This window comes from Schistocerca serialis, chromosome 6 (genome assembly GCF_023864345.2).
Source record: "Schistocerca serialis cubense isolate TAMUIC-IGC-003099 chromosome 6, iqSchSeri2.2, whole genome shotgun sequence".
NCBI classification, from domain to species: domain Eukaryota; kingdom Metazoa; phylum Arthropoda; class Insecta; order Orthoptera; family Acrididae; genus Schistocerca; species Schistocerca serialis.
This window is the reverse complement of record NC_064643.1, coordinates 722864329-722886927: the sequence shown is the minus strand read 5'-3', so window position 1 is coordinate 722886927 and position 22599 is coordinate 722864329. Positions and strand designations below refer to the sequence as shown.

Sequence of the window (22599 nt, the reverse complement as noted above, 5' to 3'; positions counted from 1 at the left end):
TCGGAAGTAATTCGCGCGTAACACTGACAATCGCTCTTTTAAAGTCAGAGTCTACGACATTGCATCTGAACCTCAACTAACGCATCTCAATGCACCTTCTTATAAATATGTTTCTTCGTAAACGTTAGGTGGAACATGATCAAAGGTGTCGACATAAGTAGGTACAAAAGTCTTGATAGCAATGAAAATTGTAGAACATACGTCCTCTGTCGGTGAAGCATCGTTGTAACTATTCTGGCGGCTGTAAGTCTCCAAATGCGCCGAAATAGTAGACTAAATTTGTATTTTTCTTAATATGCTCCACTCAGTGGTTTCCTGGTCACCCAGCAACATTTAAATAGACAATTCCACATTCTCCGAATTTCCACATAGTCTTCTGTAATGTATCCCGCATAAACACACCACGGAAACTTCGAACACTGAATATTTTCCTGACAAACTTGAGCACACCTGTATTAGTAAGCAGTCCCTCAGGTAGAATGGCTAACAGGCTTTTTTTTATTTATGAAGAGGTTTAGTCCTTTCTCATATGTCTCCGGGTATAATCCTTTTCCGATGCCTGCTGCTCCCATCATCAGGTTATGTCTTCTTGCTAGCTGCTCCTGGGAATTATAAGCGTTCTTGACTGTTCTGGCAATAGCCAGCTAGCGCACCTTTCGCTGAGAGACCTGCGAGGGCTGGGATGAGGAAGGGGATAAATCTACCCGATGTCTTGGGTATCGGCAGAACCCTGGGCTGTAAGCAGTCCTTTATGCTTCAGGTCACTTTTAGCAGCATACATCGCTGTTGTTTAAACAACCCTTCTTCCTCTTCATCGTTGTCTTCTTCTTCTTCTTCAGTGCATGACGTGTAGCGTTCATAATTTGCTTGAAATTCACACCCAAGTGAGAGTGAATTTTACCACACATGGTTTTATCAACTACAAATCCTACACCAGTATACTTTCTCGCACGTATTGCCTTGGCTTTACCAGCTAAAATTCGATCTGCAGCATGACGTCCTGTGAGATCTTTATGTTTTGTGCATGCAATATCCTGTTCCAGACATGCTTTGTCAAGCAGGTTGATGCCCTTATTGACACGAGCCAAACGTTTTTGAAGTTTTGTACCAGATCCACATGAATTAGACGCCAGAATGTGCTATTCGACGCAAAGTTTGTCGAGAATATCACTAAATATCTCGGACCTTTCCATTTCACGTTTCAGCCAGTTCTCGGTCCCAACAATAATCTGAACACAAGAACTTTCCTGGAGGGCAGCAAATTCTGGAACTTTATTACAAATAATTCGGGAGTTTACTGATAAAATTATGACAGTCGATGTGCCTTTATTCTGAACGCCATTTTATTTCCCTCGCTGCATATCGACTGACTAGTGGTCATCAGAGCACCTCAAACTACTCTCTAGCCTAAAAAATCCTCATGTACGCTCCACAAGTACTCTGCTACCTGAGTAGCTGCTTCCTTTGTGTAGAGCACCCCTGACCTATCGAGAGGAGTCCTACATATCCCCACACAATATCGCAGGTCTAGAAATCTGCGGCCAAGACCATTACACAGTCGATGAAGCGTTTGGTTGAGACCCTCCATTCAGTTCCAAACCAAAGGACTCCAGTCAACTCTGGGAAAAATGCTACAAATGGCGAGCTCTGCTCGCATCTGATGCGCAAGGTCAGCAATCTTAACCGCCTCTGCCAGCCAACCTGTACGAAATGAGGATCGCCTCGGAACACATGTGACTGGCGTTATTGGTACCCACATGAGCCAGAACTTGCAGAAGACTGCACCCTGTACCCTCAATAGCCACAGGCAAGGCCGCCTCCACATATCGGATGAGGTCCCTTTGCAGACATACCGATTGCACATTGGCTTTCTTTCCAGCCCTGAATGCTATCTGCCTAAGGGGCTCCATAATGGGCGTAACATTGGAGCTCCCAACAACTAGTAAACCCCTCCCCCAGTGTGCCTGCTCAGACCCTGCTGAAGGAATGGCTACCTGTTCACTCTCAGGGAGGTTGGGCGAGGCCACGTTGGCCAGCGTCCACATTGGCCCTCTGTCTCGAGTGACGCGAACGCATTACCACCCATCACTCACACAGCAGCGAGGGCGAATCCATCACGTGGGTACACTAGGAGGTGCCTCAGAAGCAGAGCCCACTGGCAAAACAAGTGACGTCTGAGGTGACCCATGGAATGCACCAGATTCTCTGCCACTGCTATACTCTGAGGCAGCAGCCTGAAGGAAATTGACTGTAGCCAAAAGCACATTCAGCTGTTTGTGAACGGCGATCAGTTACTCCTGCGTCTGCACACAGCATGGACACATCATAGCCATCCCAGCAAGACTAACTGATGAAATAAACTATAAAATTAGTCAGAATTCCAGATATGCAACTTCCTACCCTCGTAATGTGTCACCAACGGCGCTGATGTGTTAATGAGTTATATAGCTGGCTGCTCAGTGAGCAACTACTGAGCTACAGACTGAATGACCTTACACTTACAAAAACGCGGAATTAAACTTCTCAAACAGAAAAATACTCATGAAATTTAATAAATATACTACTAGAGAAACACAGAAAAAGATAAACATTTAACTTGCCGCTCTGTAGTTGTGTATCAGCTGAGAGCTGGAGTCTGATTGTCTTACTAAACGGACAGTTGGTTTCAAAACAAACCAGTGTCATTGCGCCTGACTGCCACTTTCCTTGCGACTATACAAGTGATGTGCAGACCACAGTAGGCACAACAGACTGCAATCATCATTCAAGCTGCTTCATCTCATGTAGCAAAGGACTGCCCCACGTTTCACCAATAACAGCATTCTCTATATCCTGGATCATCTCGGATGTCAAGACTATTTAACTGATTCCAGCTCTGACATAGGTGCGGCACCTCTGACCTTTCTTGCCACAGTACACAGCAACAATATTATACAGCTCTGTGTAGCGAACGATTTATCAGTCACCATTTATGACTACAAACCTAACACATTGGACCTGGGGTTCAGAATAATGATTATACAGAACTTACTGCTCTCAGATATCAGCAAACTGGTACCTGGTGCCTATTTCCTCCTCCATTCCCGGTTTCTACTGGACCTTTCCATTGGCACGGTGACTCAATGCAACATGGGTCGTGAAGTCACCAGCGTCACTGACCACACCCTCCTGGAGTTTGTGCGTACTAAATCTTCTCCAACTGAGAATCAGCGGCACATCCCAACTGATGACCATTATCATCATATACTTGACTGCATCAACTCACTCGTTAAAACCCAACAAAAGCAGTTTCTTACCTTTGAGACCTGACTGGAATCTCTATGCCTGAAACAGGAGAAGGAAACAATATGACTAGCAACTCAGCAAACGTCTGAGGAGCTCATCACAGCACAACACCACCTACAGAACTCTCGACTGACTTCACCCATTGTGCCAGTGCAAAACTCTTCTGCTGCATCTACACTGGCCTCCAAGGAAGTGCTTCTGCCCACACAAACCTCATAGAGTAATGAGGTTATACACCTCTTGCACAACTAATCTCCTCTGTCTCCCCACACTCCTATCTCCCCACAGATTGTCTGTGAGTCTTTTTTACTCAGTGCACCATATCAAATGGAATGGTGTGCAAGGTCCCCACCATGCTGGCTCTGCAGACTGACATAGCCATTGCCAGCTCAGCAGACTGACATAGACATTGCTGGCTCCTGCCAGACAGGTTTTGCACAGCCATGGTAGCAGTCAATCAACTTTTGAAAACTGAAATAGTCAGACCTTCGGATAGTTTCATGGGTTCGACTCATTAAACTAATATCAAAGAAAAAGGGTACATTACATTTATGTGGTGACTACAGGCTGGTTAGTGCATGTACCATAATTGACAGTTACCCAATGCTGAATATCCAGGACTTTATTCACTGCTGTACAGGTGTGTCTGTCTTCTGCTTCTTAGATTGAAAACAAGTTTATCACCAGGTACCAGTGAGCGTTGAAGATAGGTGAAAGACAGCAATTGTCACACCTTTCAGCCTGTTCAAGTCCTTCTTTATGTCATAAGGCCTCAAAAACGCAACCCAAACGTGCAATAGTTTTTAGATGGTAGCCTGTTGAAGGTATGCTTCTATTATGCTTACCTTGTTGATTCCTCACTTTTCCCAGGATAATGATATGCATGATTCTCACTTCAAAGAAGCTTTTGATGTACTAACTGCAAATGGTACCATAATTAATGATGAAAAAAGCCAACTCTGACAACCTGAGATTACTTTTTTCGATTATATTGTCAATGAAATGAGCATCTGCCACACGCCACAATGGGATGGGGAAGGAAGAGATGGACAGTGAGAGAAGGGAGACAGATAGGGGGGAGAAGGTGATGGACAGAGAGAAGGGGAAGGAGGCGATGCATAGAGGGGAGGAGGAGGAGACAAACAACGAGAGGACAGAGGAGGAAATGTACAAAAAGAAGGGGAAAAGGAAGTCAGAACATTATCTAATTCCTATACGTATTTAACAATTGCAAAGCATTGCTGGTTCGTTAATATTTACTAATTAGATGATATGGTTTCCTCTTTTTTCACCACATTAAAGTTTTTACTCAATTTCTTCATCTGTGAGTTCCTTAAGAGGAAACATTCACAGTATCACTGAACATGTCTTTCAGCGATGACAATCTAATTCATTAAACACAAGTTTTATAAAATACAGTGTTTATATTCGTACTATGCATGTGTCTGCACCCAGTTTTCAGTAATTTTCATCCTATCCCTGGAGTTTAATTTGATTGTGTCTCTTTATCATTGCTTTGTGTCCGGCTGCATAAATAAATGTGTTTCCTTTTCCCTCCATTCTCCCTTTCATCTGACCATCCTGTCTTTACTGTACAATTATTTTCATGTCTGTTAATAGTCTACTTTCAAATAATCTTGTATAGTCCTTCAATACCTTTTTCCAATCTTGTTATTGTCCTCTGTATTGGGGATGTTTTTCAATGTTGCATTTTTAGTATAAGCTGTCGATGGATTTAACGTAGTATAAAGTCTGTTTCTGGGTTTGTTGGTAATATTTGTAGACTTTTAAATAGTTAATGCTAAAGGAATCTGAGATATTGCGTTTGAATGGTTCTAGGTGCCATATAGAATAGAATTTTAGCACATGACCACTGTAAAAGCCATGGTTTAAATTTAGTGCCATACTTAAAGACTCTGTAAAAGCTAATCATGCCAGTTTCATTTGTCAAAACAGTTGAGAATATCTCCAAATTTTCTGGCCAACCCCACCTTACAATGGTATGATTTAAAAAAATATTCTGTGAGTATTTACAAGGTAACATGAAACCCACTAAATCTGTTGTGGGTTTAATAAGTTCATTTCATTGCAACATTTGAAACTATAGTGTAACTCATTAGAACAGAATAATTACAAAATAGGGAGCTAACATAAATCAAAGAGATAATCACAGCATGGAGTAATCATCTACTTGTGAAACACTAAACTTCAATTAATGCTGCTCTTCACCACTTCTCTCTTGGTCTCAACGATATCTTGTGTTGAACTGGATGTCACCCAGACTGTGTCACAATGGGTCTTATACAAGCTGCTGCTGTGTCAACAGAAGTAGCCTCCAAACCCTTGGCTGCTTATCTGAGTTGTGTGGCGGAGCAGCTATTGCATTTGTTGTGTTCATGGTGGGTGTATCTGTGGTTGAATCTGAATCAGAGTAGGGGGTGCTAGAAGCTGATTTGAGCTTGTTGACAGTGATGGTGGTTTGTGTACCTATCACGTCGACCTTGAACGTCTTTGCCTGTCCATTCATAATGGATAAGGTCTGTCGTAAAGTGGCTGCAGTGGCTTGCACACTGTGTCATCCCATACAAAAACATTATCACATCTCCAGAGCTAATAGAAAACAAAGAGGTGATCGGTCTTTTGGTCCCTCAGAGCTACAGGATGTAGCTGCCACATTTGTGCATGTAGCTTGTGTATGAAGTCTGACTGTTCAGTGTGGTCATCTAACATGTTACTAAAGAACTCACTGGACAGTTGTATTGGCTGGCCATATATATAAGTTCCGTGGTCGTGGCTTACAAATCTTCGTTCACTGATGCACAGAGTTCCGGGAGAGCGATGGTGAACTTCTCTGTCCAACTCTGTGATTTATGACCCTGAAGAGACACTTTCAATTGCCAGTGCATTCACTCCACAAAGCCATTCGCTGCTGGGTTGTAAGTTATGGTTCTAATACGTTTCATACTCAGTAGGACAGAGAGTGATTTGAACAGGTATGACTCACATTGCCTTCCTTAGTCTGTTGTAATTCGTAGTGATACACGGAAATGGGCGATCCATCACTGGGAGCATTTGATCGCAATTGTTTCCTCGGCCTATGTCGACCATAGGGAACACCTCTGTCCAGCGTGTCAAACAATCAGTGGCAGTAAGACAATAGGTAAACCCTTAAAGTGGTGGAAGTGGCCTGACAATGTAAAGATGGATATGCTCAAACCTTTGGTACAGTGGAATTAACATACCAAGAGATGCGTTGACATGCCGACTAACTTTGTTCCGTTGGAAGGTTACACATTGGAACATGTGTTTCTAGCAATATTTGTCATATTTCAGGAGTGCTAGTTCTGCATGGTTCGCAGGAGAACTTCTGTAAAGTTTGGAAGGTAGGAGACAAGATACTGGCAGAAGTAAAGCTGTGAGTACCGGGCGTGAGTCGTGCTTCGGTAGCCCAGATGGTAGAGCACTTGCCCGCGAAAGGCAAAGGTCCCAAGTTCGATTCTCGGTCGGGCACACAGTTTTAATCTGCCAGGAAGTTTCATATCAGCGCACACTCCGCTGCAGAGTGAAATCTCATTCTGGAAATATTTGTCATGTTTGGCGACACAATAGCTCACATCATCATGTTCGTAATGCTCCTTACTCCAGGGTGCGACACGTCATGTCAGGAGGTGATTGCCTTCTGCCAAAAGTCAACAGTCACAAATGGTCGCAGTTTGGTAGCTGCAACATAATAATACAGCAGGTGTATTTGATGCTGGCAGTGTAACACGATGGAACAGTAGCCCTGATGGTTGCATCACAAGTCTAGCAGCCCGCTGTCTGTTGTGCTGCAGTAAGAACTTCAAAACCACCATGTCAGTGATCCAAGAGAGAGCATGTGCTGGTGCGTTCATGTTTCCCTTGACATGCACTATTTGGGTGGTGAACTGTTGATATATTCTAGATGGCACAGATGACGTGGTACGCTTTCCCTATCTGTAATCTCCGTATGGGCGCCATCTCTTCTTTGTGACCACACGCAAATGAAATAATTAGCTACTGCTCAATGGGCGGCAGATTCCCTCAAACACGAACAAGAATTCATGCTTTGCTGCATTCCGTTTCCCCAGTATCAGGTGGTACAGTCGAGTGTGAAGTGATGGTTCTGTTATGGTTAATATATAGTGTAACGTCGAGTGCTGCACAGATGCTAGTATGGGTGCCTGGCGTGTGATCTCTGGGAACTGCTTGAGGAGCTCTATGAACGGAGAGTCACCAGTTACCATCCACATCACAGTCTCATCCACATGACGTACCAACCCTTGGCTTACCAGGCTGTAGTGAGTGGTGTCAAGGAGGCACCAATGACAGAGGTCAGGCAGGGGTCCATTGAATGATAGGAAGAGGTGCATTATATCTACTATGACGAATTGTCACACGAATATACGTCACAGGCCTAAATCCAACATTAACGTGACTTGACCATATGTTGAGATTGTGGAACCACTGGCGGCAGAAAAGTGGCAGTCATCACAGTTGTGGCGTGGCTAACAGGTGGATGAAAAAACGGACATGTCAGCACCTGTGTCTACAGCTACTGTAGCTTTATATTATACTCTGTTATGAACAGTGTCTGTCATCACTGACTTTGTGTTGCATTTCCCTTCTTGCATGGTGGACTGCACTTCCAAACATTGGAGCCAAACCATCAGTGGTGCCAGTAGACTCTTGCTGATGAAGGTGAGCAGCTGTGCTTTTCTGGTGGGTAGTGGCGACGTATTTGGTGATTGGTACTCTGAGTTTGTAGCAAATTTCGAAATGAGTTCGGCGATCTGCGCTTGTAATGTGCTGAGAGTGTTATCTGCCTGGGACTGTGGGCAGATTGTGGCAACGCATATGGATTGATACATCTCCACTATGCCATCCTTGCATCAAGATCACCAGCACACACTGTTAATCTCCTACGTGCATCAGGTGGCAGGTATGATAACCAAATATTCTGCAGGATGTCTTCGTTAACAGTGTTGCTCGCTAACATGTGCAAGTGGCACAGTAGCCTTGATGGATTCGATCCCTGAGCTCTTCAGTGCTTAGTAGCTTCTCCAAGCTCTTCACCTCTGACTGCGAGACGTGGGTAATCAGGACGTTTTTGATAGTTGTGTAGCGATCAGTACTTGGCAGAATGTCTTGCACATCCGTGGCGATATGTTTGTTGAGTGCTGCGACAATGTAACTATACTTTATACCATTTGCTGTTACGTGTGTTAGGCACACTGGATTTATAACTGCATGAACTTCAGAACAGAATTCTTTTGCCAAAACAGTGGCTGTTTTACCATCACGCAATTGATTACTATGGCTACAGGAATCGCTGCAGTTGGTGGCGATTCCGATATCACAGTGTTATGGTGACGAGAACATGAAAGATGCACAAAGTGGTTAATGTGGATGTTCCTCCCTTAGCGTGATGTGACATGATGTGAGGCATCAGTGGCTGTTGCATATCATGTGTCAACAACTGTTGTAGGTTAAATAATTTCACTTTATTGCAACTTTTGAAACATCGTTTAACTCATTAGGCGTTTTTTACGAAGGCAATCTGACAACAGAATAATTACAAAACAGAGATCAAATATAAAGCAAAGAAATGTTGTGTCAAAGGTTATCACTGAGTGGAGTAATCACTTACGTGCATAACACTACACTTCACTTAATGCTTCACTTCAAATCCCACACATTTGACTTAGGGATATGATGCCATCTGAAGAGATATTCTTTGATATTCTTATGGCTCTGAGCATTCGGGAGGACGACGGTTCAATCCCGCGTCCGGCCATCCTGATTTAGGTTTTCCGTGATTTCCCTATATCACTCCAGGCAAATGCCGGGATGGTTCCTTTGAAAAGGCGTGGCCGACTTCCTTCCCCATCCTTCCCTAATCCGAGCTTGTGCTCTGTCTCTAATGACCTCCTTGTCGACGGGACGTTAAACACCAATATCCTCCTCCTCCTCTTATGGCTCTGAAAAACAAAATTCTTATGAATAAGATGTGAAGAGTGAAATGCGTATTAGGCACTACAATAAAACAGGATATCATACCTTTGTTAACCTCTTTTTAACTCAGTGCAAAGTAATAAAAAGTTCATTATAGCACATAGGACGTTGCTGCTGCATAAGAACTCTTAGGAACGACACTATCAGAAATATCAAGCATCAGAAACACCAAAGAGTATTTGAAAAAATGCTTTCAATATCCTTGAAATATGAGGCATCAAGTGTAAATTTCTTAACAAATGGATTAAAAGAATAAAGAAGTGCTTCAGCGAGCTATGAAATGACATGAAGCTGGCAGAGCTAATAACTTGACTTGATGCTACATTTTTACCCAGTGATTGACATAAGTTATTCCAACTAAATAAGTGTTCCACAAAATGAAGGAAGTTATGGACACATACGGAATAATACAACCTTTGTTAACAGCGATCAGCTGTGATGTAATTTTTTTTAAAAATTGAAGCACTAGCTTTACAATTATAATTGAAGATGACATTTCACCTGTTTCTGGTACAACGGGTATTATTGATAAGAATTTCAGTCAGAATACAAATACTGAAACTATCTGGTGGGCAAGACTTAGCAGAGCTTTTATTAGTAAAACATAGCTCGTTGGCATCCAGCTATCCTGTCATTAAGTCAGCTGTCCTTATTATCCGAAGTACCTTTGACTGATGGAAAAACTACTTATGTTCTGAAATGAGTCAGGAAGCGTTAACTGGTTAGGCAGTAGGGCCTGCTATTGACAGAAAATGAAAGAGCACGAAATTTATTTTTTTAAAATATTCTTGACCATTTCGAAGAGACAAAAATGAGGAAAAATAATTTAAATAAGACAAAATTAATTTTTTCATTAGCAGTTTATATTTTAAGATGGATATTATTTTCTACACACTTCTTCCAAACAGACTTTTCATTCTGTTTTATCTTGTAATATTGTGTTAGATATTACTTCATTGTCTCAGATATTGTCCTGTGCTGTAATTAATAATGATTTAATATATTACCTGGCAATAAGAAGGGCTTTGTGCGAATTAAATAAAGATTTCTAGAAACTTTTTGTATTCTTCAAAGAGTGCATTTGAAGGGCAAGTTGAAAGGTTCTTGTGGTGAATCTTCTCCTACGTCTCCTACACTATTTCCTACAATTCTGTATGAGAACCCTTTGTCAACAACCATTGACCACCCTCTGTGGCTTGAACAACTTAGTTTGTGAGAAGCTGGTTCACTTCTTGATATATCAGGGTAAATATTGCTAAGGTCATAAACTAGTCCGTTTGTAGGAAAAGTTTTTCTGGCGCAAATGAGAGGAGAGCAGCCTAAGAGATTGTATGGTATGATGGAGGGAAGGAGGGAAGGGTTAGGAGTAGAAGAAGGGGTAGGGGATGCAATGGAAGAGGGGGTGGGTGACTCACATTGGATACTTGTCTTAGGGTCCCTGTTACTGTAGTTATGGCCTTCCTGCCACTTCTCCAAGTGATTAACCAATGTGATTGGTGAAAATGCAAGGAATCATGATGTGAATTCAGGACAATAGGTCGTTTCTTCATGCAATTTTCTTTACCAATGAGGCTACCTTTCCAGACCATAGAAACCTGAATGTAAGAAATAAGTATTACTAGGCTGCTGAGAATCTGCACTGGCTGGGGTACATTGAAAATCAGTGGTAATGTGGATTACTGAAGACTATGTAATAGGTCCTTACTTCACTGAAGAAACTTTAGTGGGTAAAGGGTACTGAAGTGCTACCAGCACTCCTGGGGTTAGTACCACTTGATATGCATAGATGTGTCTAACAGCACGATAGGTTCCAGCTCTGCACAGTCGCAGATGCAAGAATTTCTGGACAGACTGACTAGATCCCTTCGACATTGTTGCACATGCTGCAACAATACGATGCTTTAAATTCTGTCACGTCGTCAGAACTTGTGCATAGTTTTCCAATCCAGAGGCCAGGAAACATCTGAGTGAGCCACAAGCGAATAGTGAGTTGCAGTAGATGGTTGGCATTTCTTCCACAGCGTTCCAGATTAATGATACTGTAAGAAGTGTTAGATTTATTATTAACGTTTCCACTGTTTTGTGGTATCCTATGACTATAAGATCAGTGAGTCACAGTCGGGATTCACCAACTCATGCAAATAAATGAGTGTAACTCTTTATAGGGATATGAAATGGAATGAGCATGTAGGCTCAGTTCTTAGTAAAGCAGGTGGTAGGTTTCAGTTCATTGGTAGAATACTGGAGAAATACAATCGGTCTACAAAGGGAATTGCTTTCGAATCATGCATGTGACTCATTCACGAATATTGCTCAAGTGTGTGGGACTAGTATTAAACAGAACTAACAAGGGATATTGAACATATACAGAGAAGCGCAGCATGAGTGATCACAGATTTGTTTGATTGAGGGAGTGTGTTACAGAGATGCTAAAGAAACTGAACCGTCAAACTCTTACAGATAGACGTAAACTACTAACAAACTCTAGGAATATACTACAACGTACTATGTATCGCTCACGTACGGATAGTAAGGACATGATTAGAATAATTACAGCACGCACAGGGGCATTAAAATAATCATTCCTCTCACGCTTCATGCGTCGAAGCAACGGGAAGAAAGCCTAACGATTGATACAATGGGATGTATCTTCTGTCATGTACATCACAGTGATTTTCAGCGTATTGATATAAATGAAGTCATTAGTTTGCCCCACATTTTATTCACCTAACTTCTGATCTGTATTATCTTCTCAGGCTCTATCTGCACAACTACTTTTAACCCTATTCTACTGCATTTTTTAGGTTTTCCTTTTTTGTTTGTTACAACGACTTTCGCTTCATCCACGGCATCCGTTAGGTTCTCAATTCACGTCGTGTATTAATTTGTGGGCGAGTCTACAATTCGTATCGGCAGTGCCGTAGTTTATAACCTCAGTGCTCTGAGCAGTGAATACAAACTTGGCTTACTATTACTATGTAAAAAAAGAAAAAGCAAATGAGCAATGAAGATTCTTGGTGACAGCAAATACAGTCAAAGGCTTGCACATCCGACTATGCTGACTAGCGATGACAAAAGTAGATGTTTATGAGTCAAGAAAACGCTGACAATATATAGCCTTTACATATTCTTGATCAGTTGTGAGGTGCAAGCTCCTTAGTATATGTCTTGGAAACAGATACCAACCTTCAGGTTTTGTGAAACGCCTGCAGTTAAGAGTAGATCTACCTCTTATCTTCATAAAATCATCCTTTATATTTTATATGTGTGTACGCCTATATCTGTAACTATTTATTTTCATTGTATTATGATGCCAAATCCTGTACCGTTGTGAGATGATCCCTAGATGAATAAATAAATCAAATTGAATCACATATCTTAAGTGAAAACTATAATGCTCATTAAAATTCATTTACTGTTACTCCGTTAACATTTCTCAGCAAATGTATACATTGAATACTGGGCAAAGATATCAAGTAAGAGTAATAAAATAGCACTGTAGTAATTTGTATTATTAAAATCTTTGATATTAGCAATGTGTTGTCTGCTGTCATTGAGAGCAGACGGAATTCGGGGTGATTTGTTTATGTTTCTGCGTCCTCTGCGGATTTTATTTAGAGGGTGGTTTAAGTTTACACTCAGGCCGTTGACTTTATAGAGTATTTGTACTCTGTAATTCTTCGAAATCTGCTGAGACAATAATGTCTGCTCACAATATTTCTGATCCTGAATTGGATATTAAAGTCAAGAAAGGTGTGAATTGTAAAGTGGTTGATTTTACAGTGTAGAATTTTTGCACATTGTGGCGTATCGATGTCTAGGTGTAGGCTAATGTACCGATAAGTATAATTAAACTTCAATATGCTTTTTAATAAATACAGAAAATTATTTTAAGATCTGACATTTTGCGAAATATATTTCATTATTGACGCAGCAACGGAGAGAATATCAGAAAATATGCACATTGTTGCCAATGAGCCTTCCTTGGCCTTTTATCGCCTCCAAGAACATGTTAGGAAAGCGTTACCACCAATGGTCGAAAAACGAGTGGAAGTCACAAAACTTCATCATGAACTGCAAGGCCGATGCTACGATGTTGAATATGGCGTTGGGTAAGTTGTTGCACATTCAGACTTCAATTTAGCACGTAACTCCGAGGTGTAGTCTCTCAGACCGCGAAAGTACTTTCGAACTCGCAAGCCGAAATAAATTCTGGCGAAAAAAATCGTGTGAAACATTGATTCACATTTCAATCTTCTATATTAGTTGACCTTACGTTAACGAACACTTTAATGCGACTAATCTCAACGCCTGCTTTCTCTGACATTTAGTCTGATGCTGTACTGTGCTTTAATTGAGTCTTCTTCAAGCTCTTTAAGCAGAAGCTATCCAACATTATAATGAAATTTATCATGTCTATGGATTTTTAGCCTCAATTTGTAGATACTATTTCGTAAATTAGGTATTACATGCAATGGGGTGTTTTGGCCTAAATGCAGCTATATAGAGGATGACTCTAGAGGTAGAACTGTTGAAAATCATAGCAACGGACACTCCATCAAATGAACAAAAGTGTAAGAAATAAATTATAAGGTCAATAAACTATAGACCAAATTGCATTCCAAATTATTCTTCAATGATGTCATTAGGAACAGTTTCAAAGTACTGAATCAGGAGGAATCTGAATGCACAAAAGAAACAGAAATGATAATTAAATCAGAACAAGGAACCAGCAACAGAAATAGTGAAAGATAACAATTTTTTTTCTTGAACAGATGCATTCAGAAGTTGACTACCCTGTTCAACATGAATATGCCACAGACATGAGCAAGTGCTCTGAGTGCTCAACCGGATAAAGTGACAGAAAATATTGGTGGTAAAAGTTGCAATAATGAGTTGTTGTTGTAGGGGTTACTAATGGTGTTGATGAGCTGCTGTCAGAAGTAAGTCATCTCAACTTCATTCATTGCATTATAGTACTTTCTGACAATCTTAATTTAATTGATGTTTAGTGTGATGCTGGCCTTGTAAACTGAGAATCAATTAGCAAAATTAATTAACTATGTAAAAACAATTTTGTATCATTCATAAACATGAGTTTTGGGTATTACATTTGTGTAAGCAGAGGTGACTACACGAGACACGGCCCACATTTAAATAGAAAAACTAAAACAAAAGACTCAAGAGATCACATACTGCTGCAAACGTATTTTCTCCATGCAATGGACTGAAATATGTGTAATAGAAATGCAGCCACAGTAAAAGATAGCGCCAGAACACTTAGCAGATGCAGCACAGTAAATCAGTGAATGTAAGAAATGCATTGCAGGCTGTTACAGCAAGACAGGAGACAAGAAAGCGCCTACAGCAGACACAGACAAGGCACACGAAGAGGAAAACCTTCTGAAGTGGCTACAGCCTCTTCATAAAGAATGCTGAGAACTTTTATGCGACCATAAGACCACGCATCACTAGCAGTAGCATCATCACCTTCATCGTTATCTGTCTGTACTTCATAAGTCACAATCTGATAGGGATCTATGAGGATTGGGAAGCCAGTGCTGCATAATGATCATGCAGTAGCAAGTGAGGAATCAGGAATAATAGCAACTGTGGTCCTCAACAGGGTTAAGGAAACTGGTATGTCAGCAGGAATGATTTTTGTTGTTATGATTACACAAAGTAAAGAAGTGGAGCCAAAAATTGTTGATCGGCAAAATGTTTTCAGTAAAAAATAGTGCCTTAGGTGGAAAGTGCGAGAGAAGTTCCATTAAGGACTTTTAGAAAGATTTCACATATATTTTATTGAAAGCTGGTGCCGCAGTGATGAATCGGAACACACATGTATGAATTATTTTAATGTAGCCTATTACTGTTTCTGTAAAGTCTTCTGAAACGATGTAATTTGTATGTAAATTATAAAATCACAAAAATAACTTTCTTATTTCAATGTTTAACAGTATTTTGAGTAATCTACTTTAGACCTAAGAACTGATATTAGGAAGATGCAATAATACTGGCAATAAATAGATCATCCTCATGAGTTTAAAATATGTTTCTTAAAAATCTGAAGGCTGCCCTGGTTCATCTATATTAGAAGAGTGTAATTAATATCGTAATTAATATTAATGTAGTGAAAATGACGGAAGAAATAAAAGTGACAACTCACTGATACATCCACCCACACGTGCCTCTCCAGTCCTGCCACAAGCATATCTTGTCCTGCCAGAAGCAGGACTACCTGAAAAAGCAGCCATACCATATACCAACTCTTCCATAACTTCTGCTCACCATTTTATGTGAGCCAGACCACTAGCCAGCTGTCCACCTGAGAGCAGAGTGAACCAGCCAGTGGCAGAATATACTGCCAAGCACAACATTCTAGACTTCAGTAAGTGCTTCACAACCTGGGCCATCTGCGTCTTTCCACCCAACACCTGCTTCTTGATAACTATCCTTATAACACTTCCTTCAGTCTTGTAACCTTCTTGGCTTTAATCTCTGCTAGCCCCATCCCACACCCATCACTACCAACTTTCTCCATGATTCACACTTAACTCTTTCTGCACTCACACTGTTCTCTCTGCAGTCTCCCTCTTTCTTAATTGTATCTCCCCTCATAATCTACTTCTCCATGTCATAGGATGCTAGGCAAAACTACCATGACTGTGCCAGTATGAGGTTTTCCGATTTCACATACCTATTCCCTGTGCTCGCTGACTCTCCCTCTGGACCATCAGCCACAATTCTTCAACCCTCCCTCCATATCTCCATTCCCTCCACACCAGTGCACACACACACACACACACACACACACACACACACACACACACACACACACACACGCGTGTGTGCGTGCGTGTGTGTGTCTGTCTGTCTGTCTGCCTCCCTGCCTGCCTGCCTGTCTGCTTTGACCCATGACGTGACAAATATGGCGGAAATGACCATAAACCACGATTCCAATATGGTGCATATAAAATTGCTACGTACACATTATGAGGACGAAAATACATTTAAAAAAACACACACATTCCGCAAAAATCCCAATGACACTAACAGGACAAGTGCGGGAAATACGGGGTTTTTGGGTGGGGACAAACTAAATACACTCCTGGAAATTGAAATAAGAACACCGTGAATTCATTGTCCCAGGAAGGGGAAACTTTATTGACACATTCCTGGGGTCAGATACATCACATGATCACACTGACAGAACCACAGGCACATAGACACAGGCAACAGAGCATGCACAATGTCGGCACTAGTACAGTGTATATCCACCTTTCGCAGCAATGCAGGCTGCTATTCTCCCATGGAGACGATCGTAGAGATGCTGGATGTAGTCCTGTGGAACGACTTGCCATGCCATTTCCACCTGGCGCCTCAGTTGGACCAGCGTTCGTGCTGGACGTGCAGACCGCGTGAGACGACGCTTCATCCAGTCCCAAACATGCTCAATGGGGGACAGATCTGGAGATCTTGATGGCCAGGGTAGTTGACTTACACCTTCTAGAGCACGTTGGGTGGCACGGGATACATGCGGACGTGCATTGTCCTGCTGGAACAGCAAGTTCCCTTGCCGGTCTAGGAATGGTAGAACGATGGGTTCGATGACGGTTTGGATGTACCGTGCACTATTCAGTGTCCCCTCGACGATCACCAGTGGTGTACAGCCAGTGTAGGAGATCGCTCCCCACACCATGATGCCGGGTGTTGGCCCTGTGTGCCTCGGTCGTATGCAGTCCTGATTGTGGCGCTCACCTGCACGGCGCCAAACACGCATACGACCATCATTGGCACCAAGGCAGAAGCGACTCTCATCGCTGAAGATGACACGTCTCCATTCGTCCCTCCATTCACGTCTGTCGCGACACCACTGGAGGCGGGCTGCACGATGTTGGGGCGTGAGCGGAAGACGGCCTAACGGTGTGCGGGACCGTAGCCCAGCTTCATGGAGACGGTTGCGAATGGTCCTCGCCGATACCCCAGGAGCAACAGTGTCCCTAATTTGCTGGGCAGTGGCGGTGCGGTCCCCTACGGCACTGCGTAGGATCCTACGGTCTTGGCGTGCATCCGTGCGTCACTGCGGTCCGGTCCCAGGTCGACGGGCACGTGCACCTTCCGCCGACCACTGGCGACAACATCGATGTACTGTGGAGACCTTACGCCCCACATGTTGAGCAATTCGGCGGTACGTCCACCCGGCCTCCCGCATGCCCACTATACGCCCTCGCTCAAAGTCCGTCAACTGCACATACGGTTCACGTCCACGCTGTCGCGGCATGCTACCAGTGTTAAAGACTGCGATGGAGCTCCGTATGCCACGGCAAACTGGCTGACACTGACGGCGGCGGTGCACAAATGGTGCGCAGCTAGCGCCATTCGACGGCCAACACCGCGGTTCCTGGTGTGTCCGCTGTGCCGTGCGTGTGATCATTGCTTGTACAGCCCTCTCGCAGTGTCCGGAGCAAGTATGGTGGGTCTGACACACCGGTGTCGATGTGTTCTTTTTTCCATTTCCAGGAGTGTATAAACAAATTGACATTCCCACCCCCATACAAAACCACGCAAAACGACGAAAAAGCGTACATCACAAAACTCCCCAAATACCACCAAACACAATATCATCTGGAATCGGACACTTCCCTTGACCTATATAGCTCAACAGCAGCTCCCGATCCCATAAATTAGGACCTAACAGTTCCCTTGACCTATACAGGGTGTTACAAAAAGGTACGGTCAAATTTTCAGGAAACATTCCTCACACACAAAGAAAGAAAATATGTGATGTGGACATGTGTCCGGAAACGCTTACTTTCCATGGTAGAGCTCATTTATTACTTCTCTTCAAATCACATTAATCATGGAATGAAAACACACAGCAACAGAACGTACCAGCGTGACTTCAAACACTTTGTTACAGGAAATGTTCAAAATGTCCTCCGTTAGCGAGGATACATGCATCCACCCTCTGTCGCATGGAATCGCTGATGCAGCCCTGGAAAATGGCTTATTGTATCACAGCCATCCACAATACGAGCACAAAGAGTCTCTACATTTGGTACCGGGGTTGCGTAGACAAGAGCTTTCAAATGCCCCCATAAATGAAAGTCAAGAGGGTTGAGGTCAGGAGAGCATGGAGGCCACGGAATTGGTCCACCTCTACCAATCCATCGGTCACCGAATCTGTTGTTGAGAAGCGTACGAACACTTCGACTGAAATGTGCAACAGTTCGACTGAAATGTGCAGGAGCTCCATCGTGCATGAACCACATGTTGTGTCGTACTTGTAAAGGCACATGTTCTAGCAGCACAGGTAGAGTATCCTGCATGAAATCATGATAATGTGCTCCATTGAGTGTAGGTGGAAGAACATACTGACGAAACTAAAATGAGCTCTGACATGGAAATTAAGCGTTTCCGAACACATGTCCACATAACATCTTTTCTTTATTTGTGTGTGAGGAATGTTTCCTGAAAGTTGGCCGTACCTTTTTGTAACACCCTGTATAGCTCAAAAACATCTCCCGATACCGATACCAACATTCACAGCCACACTTTGGGATCGAACACTTCCCTTGACTTGTTATCCTTACGACATCTCCACATACAGCCGTCCCTGGTCCGAGACACCAGAACTTTAAGGAAGCCACATTTCTTCACGACATACTGAACACTTCACGACTTCATCCAAAAATCTGAATAGTTGAAGAAATTTTATTAGAGACAACGCACTGTCCCCCATTATAGCTGACAACTAAAAACTGTTGACCTTTGTCAGTCATATCCACACCTACCAAAGACATAAAAAAGCAATTTACCAAAATTCACACACGATGCCACACTCGCAAACGAAACCTAATATGTGTGTGTGTGTGTGTGTGTGTGTGTGTGTGTGTGTGTGTGTGTGTGTGTGTGTGTGTGTGTGTGAGAGAGAGAGAGAGAGAGAGAGAGAGAGAGAGAGAGAGAGACTATATTCTTTGTTATCTCGGACAACTAGGAACTGTTGGCACTATGAAAAACATTACAGCACTGAATATAAAAGAACACATGTTAGACTTACTAATTAAAATAGACATGGAAACCAATATACTTACACTCAACAACCAATAAAGCATTCATCAGTTACTCAGTGACATTTCTATATCTTTCTGAAAGGTTTCCCCACAGATAACTGACGAAAATTACTTTAACAGGAGACTACAAATAGTTGATAACTCAGGGCATATGTCTTGAGCCAAACTCTGAAATGTCTAAATTAGCACAAAAAAATAAAGAGAGACCCTCAAGTCACTACATGTATAAACAGTTACAGTGCAACTCCGAAAGCTAAGTAAATGCACAAAGACAAAATGAAAGTGCACAAAACAAATCTAAAGCCATGTGGAATATCATTAGCAATGAAACATACCAAAATCCATGTGATATAACCTGAAGGGAAAATCAAGGAAGTTTAATTAGAGATCAGAAATTAGCTGATTATGTAAGCAGACATTGCATGCAAAAAGTCAACAAATTGACTTGAAGGAAGATCAGTGATGATGAAGTTTACAGCCATGCTAATAGTTCTAACATTAATAAAATATAATGTAATTTTTCTTGGATTAGGATCAGTTTCTATATGTAGTGCTAGTGTAATTTACAGATGTGTATCACACATTATAAATACATCATCTTTAGAAGACGTGTTCCAAAACAAATTAGGTTACCAAAATAAAACCCCTATACAAAACAGGAGATACTGTAGAAGTGGGGTAACTATAGGACTATATCATTACTGCCAGCCTTCTCAGGCTGTCTTGGAAAATTCGAACCTCCTCTCTACACTTCAGCACGGTTTCTTTGGAAGTGGTATTACGACAATAGCCATGGTTAAATTTGTGGGAGGGATAAATTCTGATTTATGAAGTCATTAGTTACAATGCGACACAATATCTTATTGGTACAATCAGAAGATAACAGTATAACAAAGATAGTTAAAAATCTTTGTTTACAATCTTAACTATAAAATAGGAATCAGTCAGTGGACATAACTCTGACTAACAATCAGAATCTGAGAATTAAATTCACATTGAACATACAATCACTTACAGTGGGTGTTCTCTAGGTCAATGACTTAGGACACCACCTATTCTGTTTTTATGTTAATGACTGACAGCAGTCTCTCACTTTCAGTTCCTGCTCCCCAGACAGTATTTCAAATTGGTACTTATACAGTATGTCTAAAACATATTGTGTCTTCACCAGTCAAATATGTTTATAAAATTCAACTTTTCAGAACTGAGCCATCTTCAGTGCTGGTGCTGGTGTCCTAGGTCATACGTTCATTTATGCCTAAAATTAATTTTTCTGTAATTACCATCATTTTTAGTGACACCATTTTCAAACTATACTTCTTGCAATTTTGTGGAAGGCTTTAGATTTGTATGTTATTAATCCTATCATAATTTAAAGCAATTCAGGATCTGTTTGAAAAAAAAAGTAAACATGTAAGAACATGGGACTAATAATAAATTGTGGTACTATATATTCATGATGATTTGCTGATGAGCAGCTCATCTCGGCACAAGATGATGAAGACGTTGAATATATTACCAGGAAATAAATACAAAAATATTTAAAAAATGGGGCCTTCAGGTTGACATGAAGGAAACAAAACACATGGTAATGGGAGGAGCATATCACAGTTTGACATGGGAAGAGTACAAATACAGGGGTGAACAAAATTGTGGAAACACCACAAAAACAACAAATTACCATGTCTAATGCTGTGAAGGAAAGCATTCAAAAGAGCTTCCAGTCATCTTAAAATGGATAAATACAGCTCCTGCATAGTTTTCAAGAGAATCTTATACCATTCTTCCTGCAAAATAGTAACAAATTGAGGTAATGATGGTGAAGGTAGATACTCATTATGTACCCCTCTCTCCAAAGTAGACCTTGAAGGCTTAATAATAATGAAATCTGGTGAATCTTTCTGCTCACAAAACTAGTTCAGGACAAAGCTGCCATGTGGACAAAGGCCCTCTCATCTTGAAGCACAGCATCACCATTTAGGAACAAACTTTATGCCATGGGATGGACATGGTCAGCCAAAATAGTCACATAATCTGTGACGGTGAAACGGCCTTGCAGAGTAAGGTACAGCTGCCCAAATCATGACCAAACCACCCTCTTCCCCTCCCCCATGTCTCACTCTTGGGATGTAAACTCAGCTAGAAAATGGAAGCCGTGTGAAATGAGATTCGTCTGGCCAAATGACATTATTGCATTGCTCCATAGTCCGTGTTGAAAGGCATCAGCATTACGTTTTTGTGTTACAGGCAGCAAATGATGAATGGTTTAGGAATTCTTGCTCACCCTGCAAGTCCCTGCTTGTGAAGCTCCTCTTTTTTGTGTTGTTTTTATGTTGACAGGGTTCACAAGTACAACTTCAGTTCTGAAATTACTTTGTAGCAGTTGTCCTCTTATTTTTCATTACAGTCCTTTTCAATAACCAGCTGTCACCATCACTCAACAACAGTTTTGTCCATGTTGTGACTTAACGGATAATATTTTTTCTGCTTTCCCTGTATGCAGTACAAGTCTTTGATACTGTGGCTCTTTGAAACACCTAACACCTTGGCTAGTTTTGGTTACAGAAGCAACCACCATACAAGCACCAATAATTTGCCCATCTTTGAATTCACTTAGCTCCTTCATAATGCATTGACAACTACACAGAACACTGTTCTGACCATGGCTGACACTTATCAACTATTGAAGACATTGCATAGGTCTCATTTGTGGTCATATACAACAGTGCCACCTGCAGGTATGGATTGCATCCGCATTTATATTCAAGCATGCATTTCTCATGGTGTTTCCATATTTTTGTCCAACCCCTGTACCTGGGAGAAATATCACACAAGATGTTAAACAAGATAAGGAAATTATTTCAAGAACAAATTATGGAAATTTCACTATTGGAACATTAAACAGTATTTTATGGAATCAACAGAGTTGAAAGGAAACTAACAAAAAATTGTGAAAACAGTTGTTAGAAGCATTGTGGCATACGGCTCAGGAGTACGGACAGTTAGATACCGTTCGATTAAAAGATTGATAGCAACTGTGATGGGCTTTTGGAGAACAGCTGCAAAGATATACAGATGGGGAAATGGTCAGAAATGAAGTCATTAGGAAGAAAATGAGTGTCACAAGCTTGGGTTTTGATTTTGTGGAAGAAAAACAGTTCATATGATATGGGCATATGAAAAAGATGTCAGAGGAAAGATTGCC

The 22599-nt window shown here is 41.6% G+C and overlaps 1 protein-coding gene across 2 annotated transcripts in view; it reads left to right on the top strand.

The window, feature by feature from the left end:
* The first annotated feature begins 12833 nt into the window (after positions 1-12833).
* Positions 12834-22599, top strand: part of LOC126483705 (BLOC-1-related complex subunit 8 homolog) — a 129136-nt gene continuing 119370 nt past the window's right edge. For both annotated transcript variants that reach the window (XR_007587765.1, XM_050106794.1), the window contains exons 1-2: positions 12834-13071; positions 13253-13430. Coding sequence is in view for 1 of the 2 variants with exons in the window: in XM_050106794.1 (XP_049962751.1) it covers positions 13020-13071; positions 13253-13430 (230 nt within the window). In the remaining variant the exon portion in view is untranslated. The remainder of the gene's footprint in view (positions 13072-13252; positions 13431-22599) is intronic.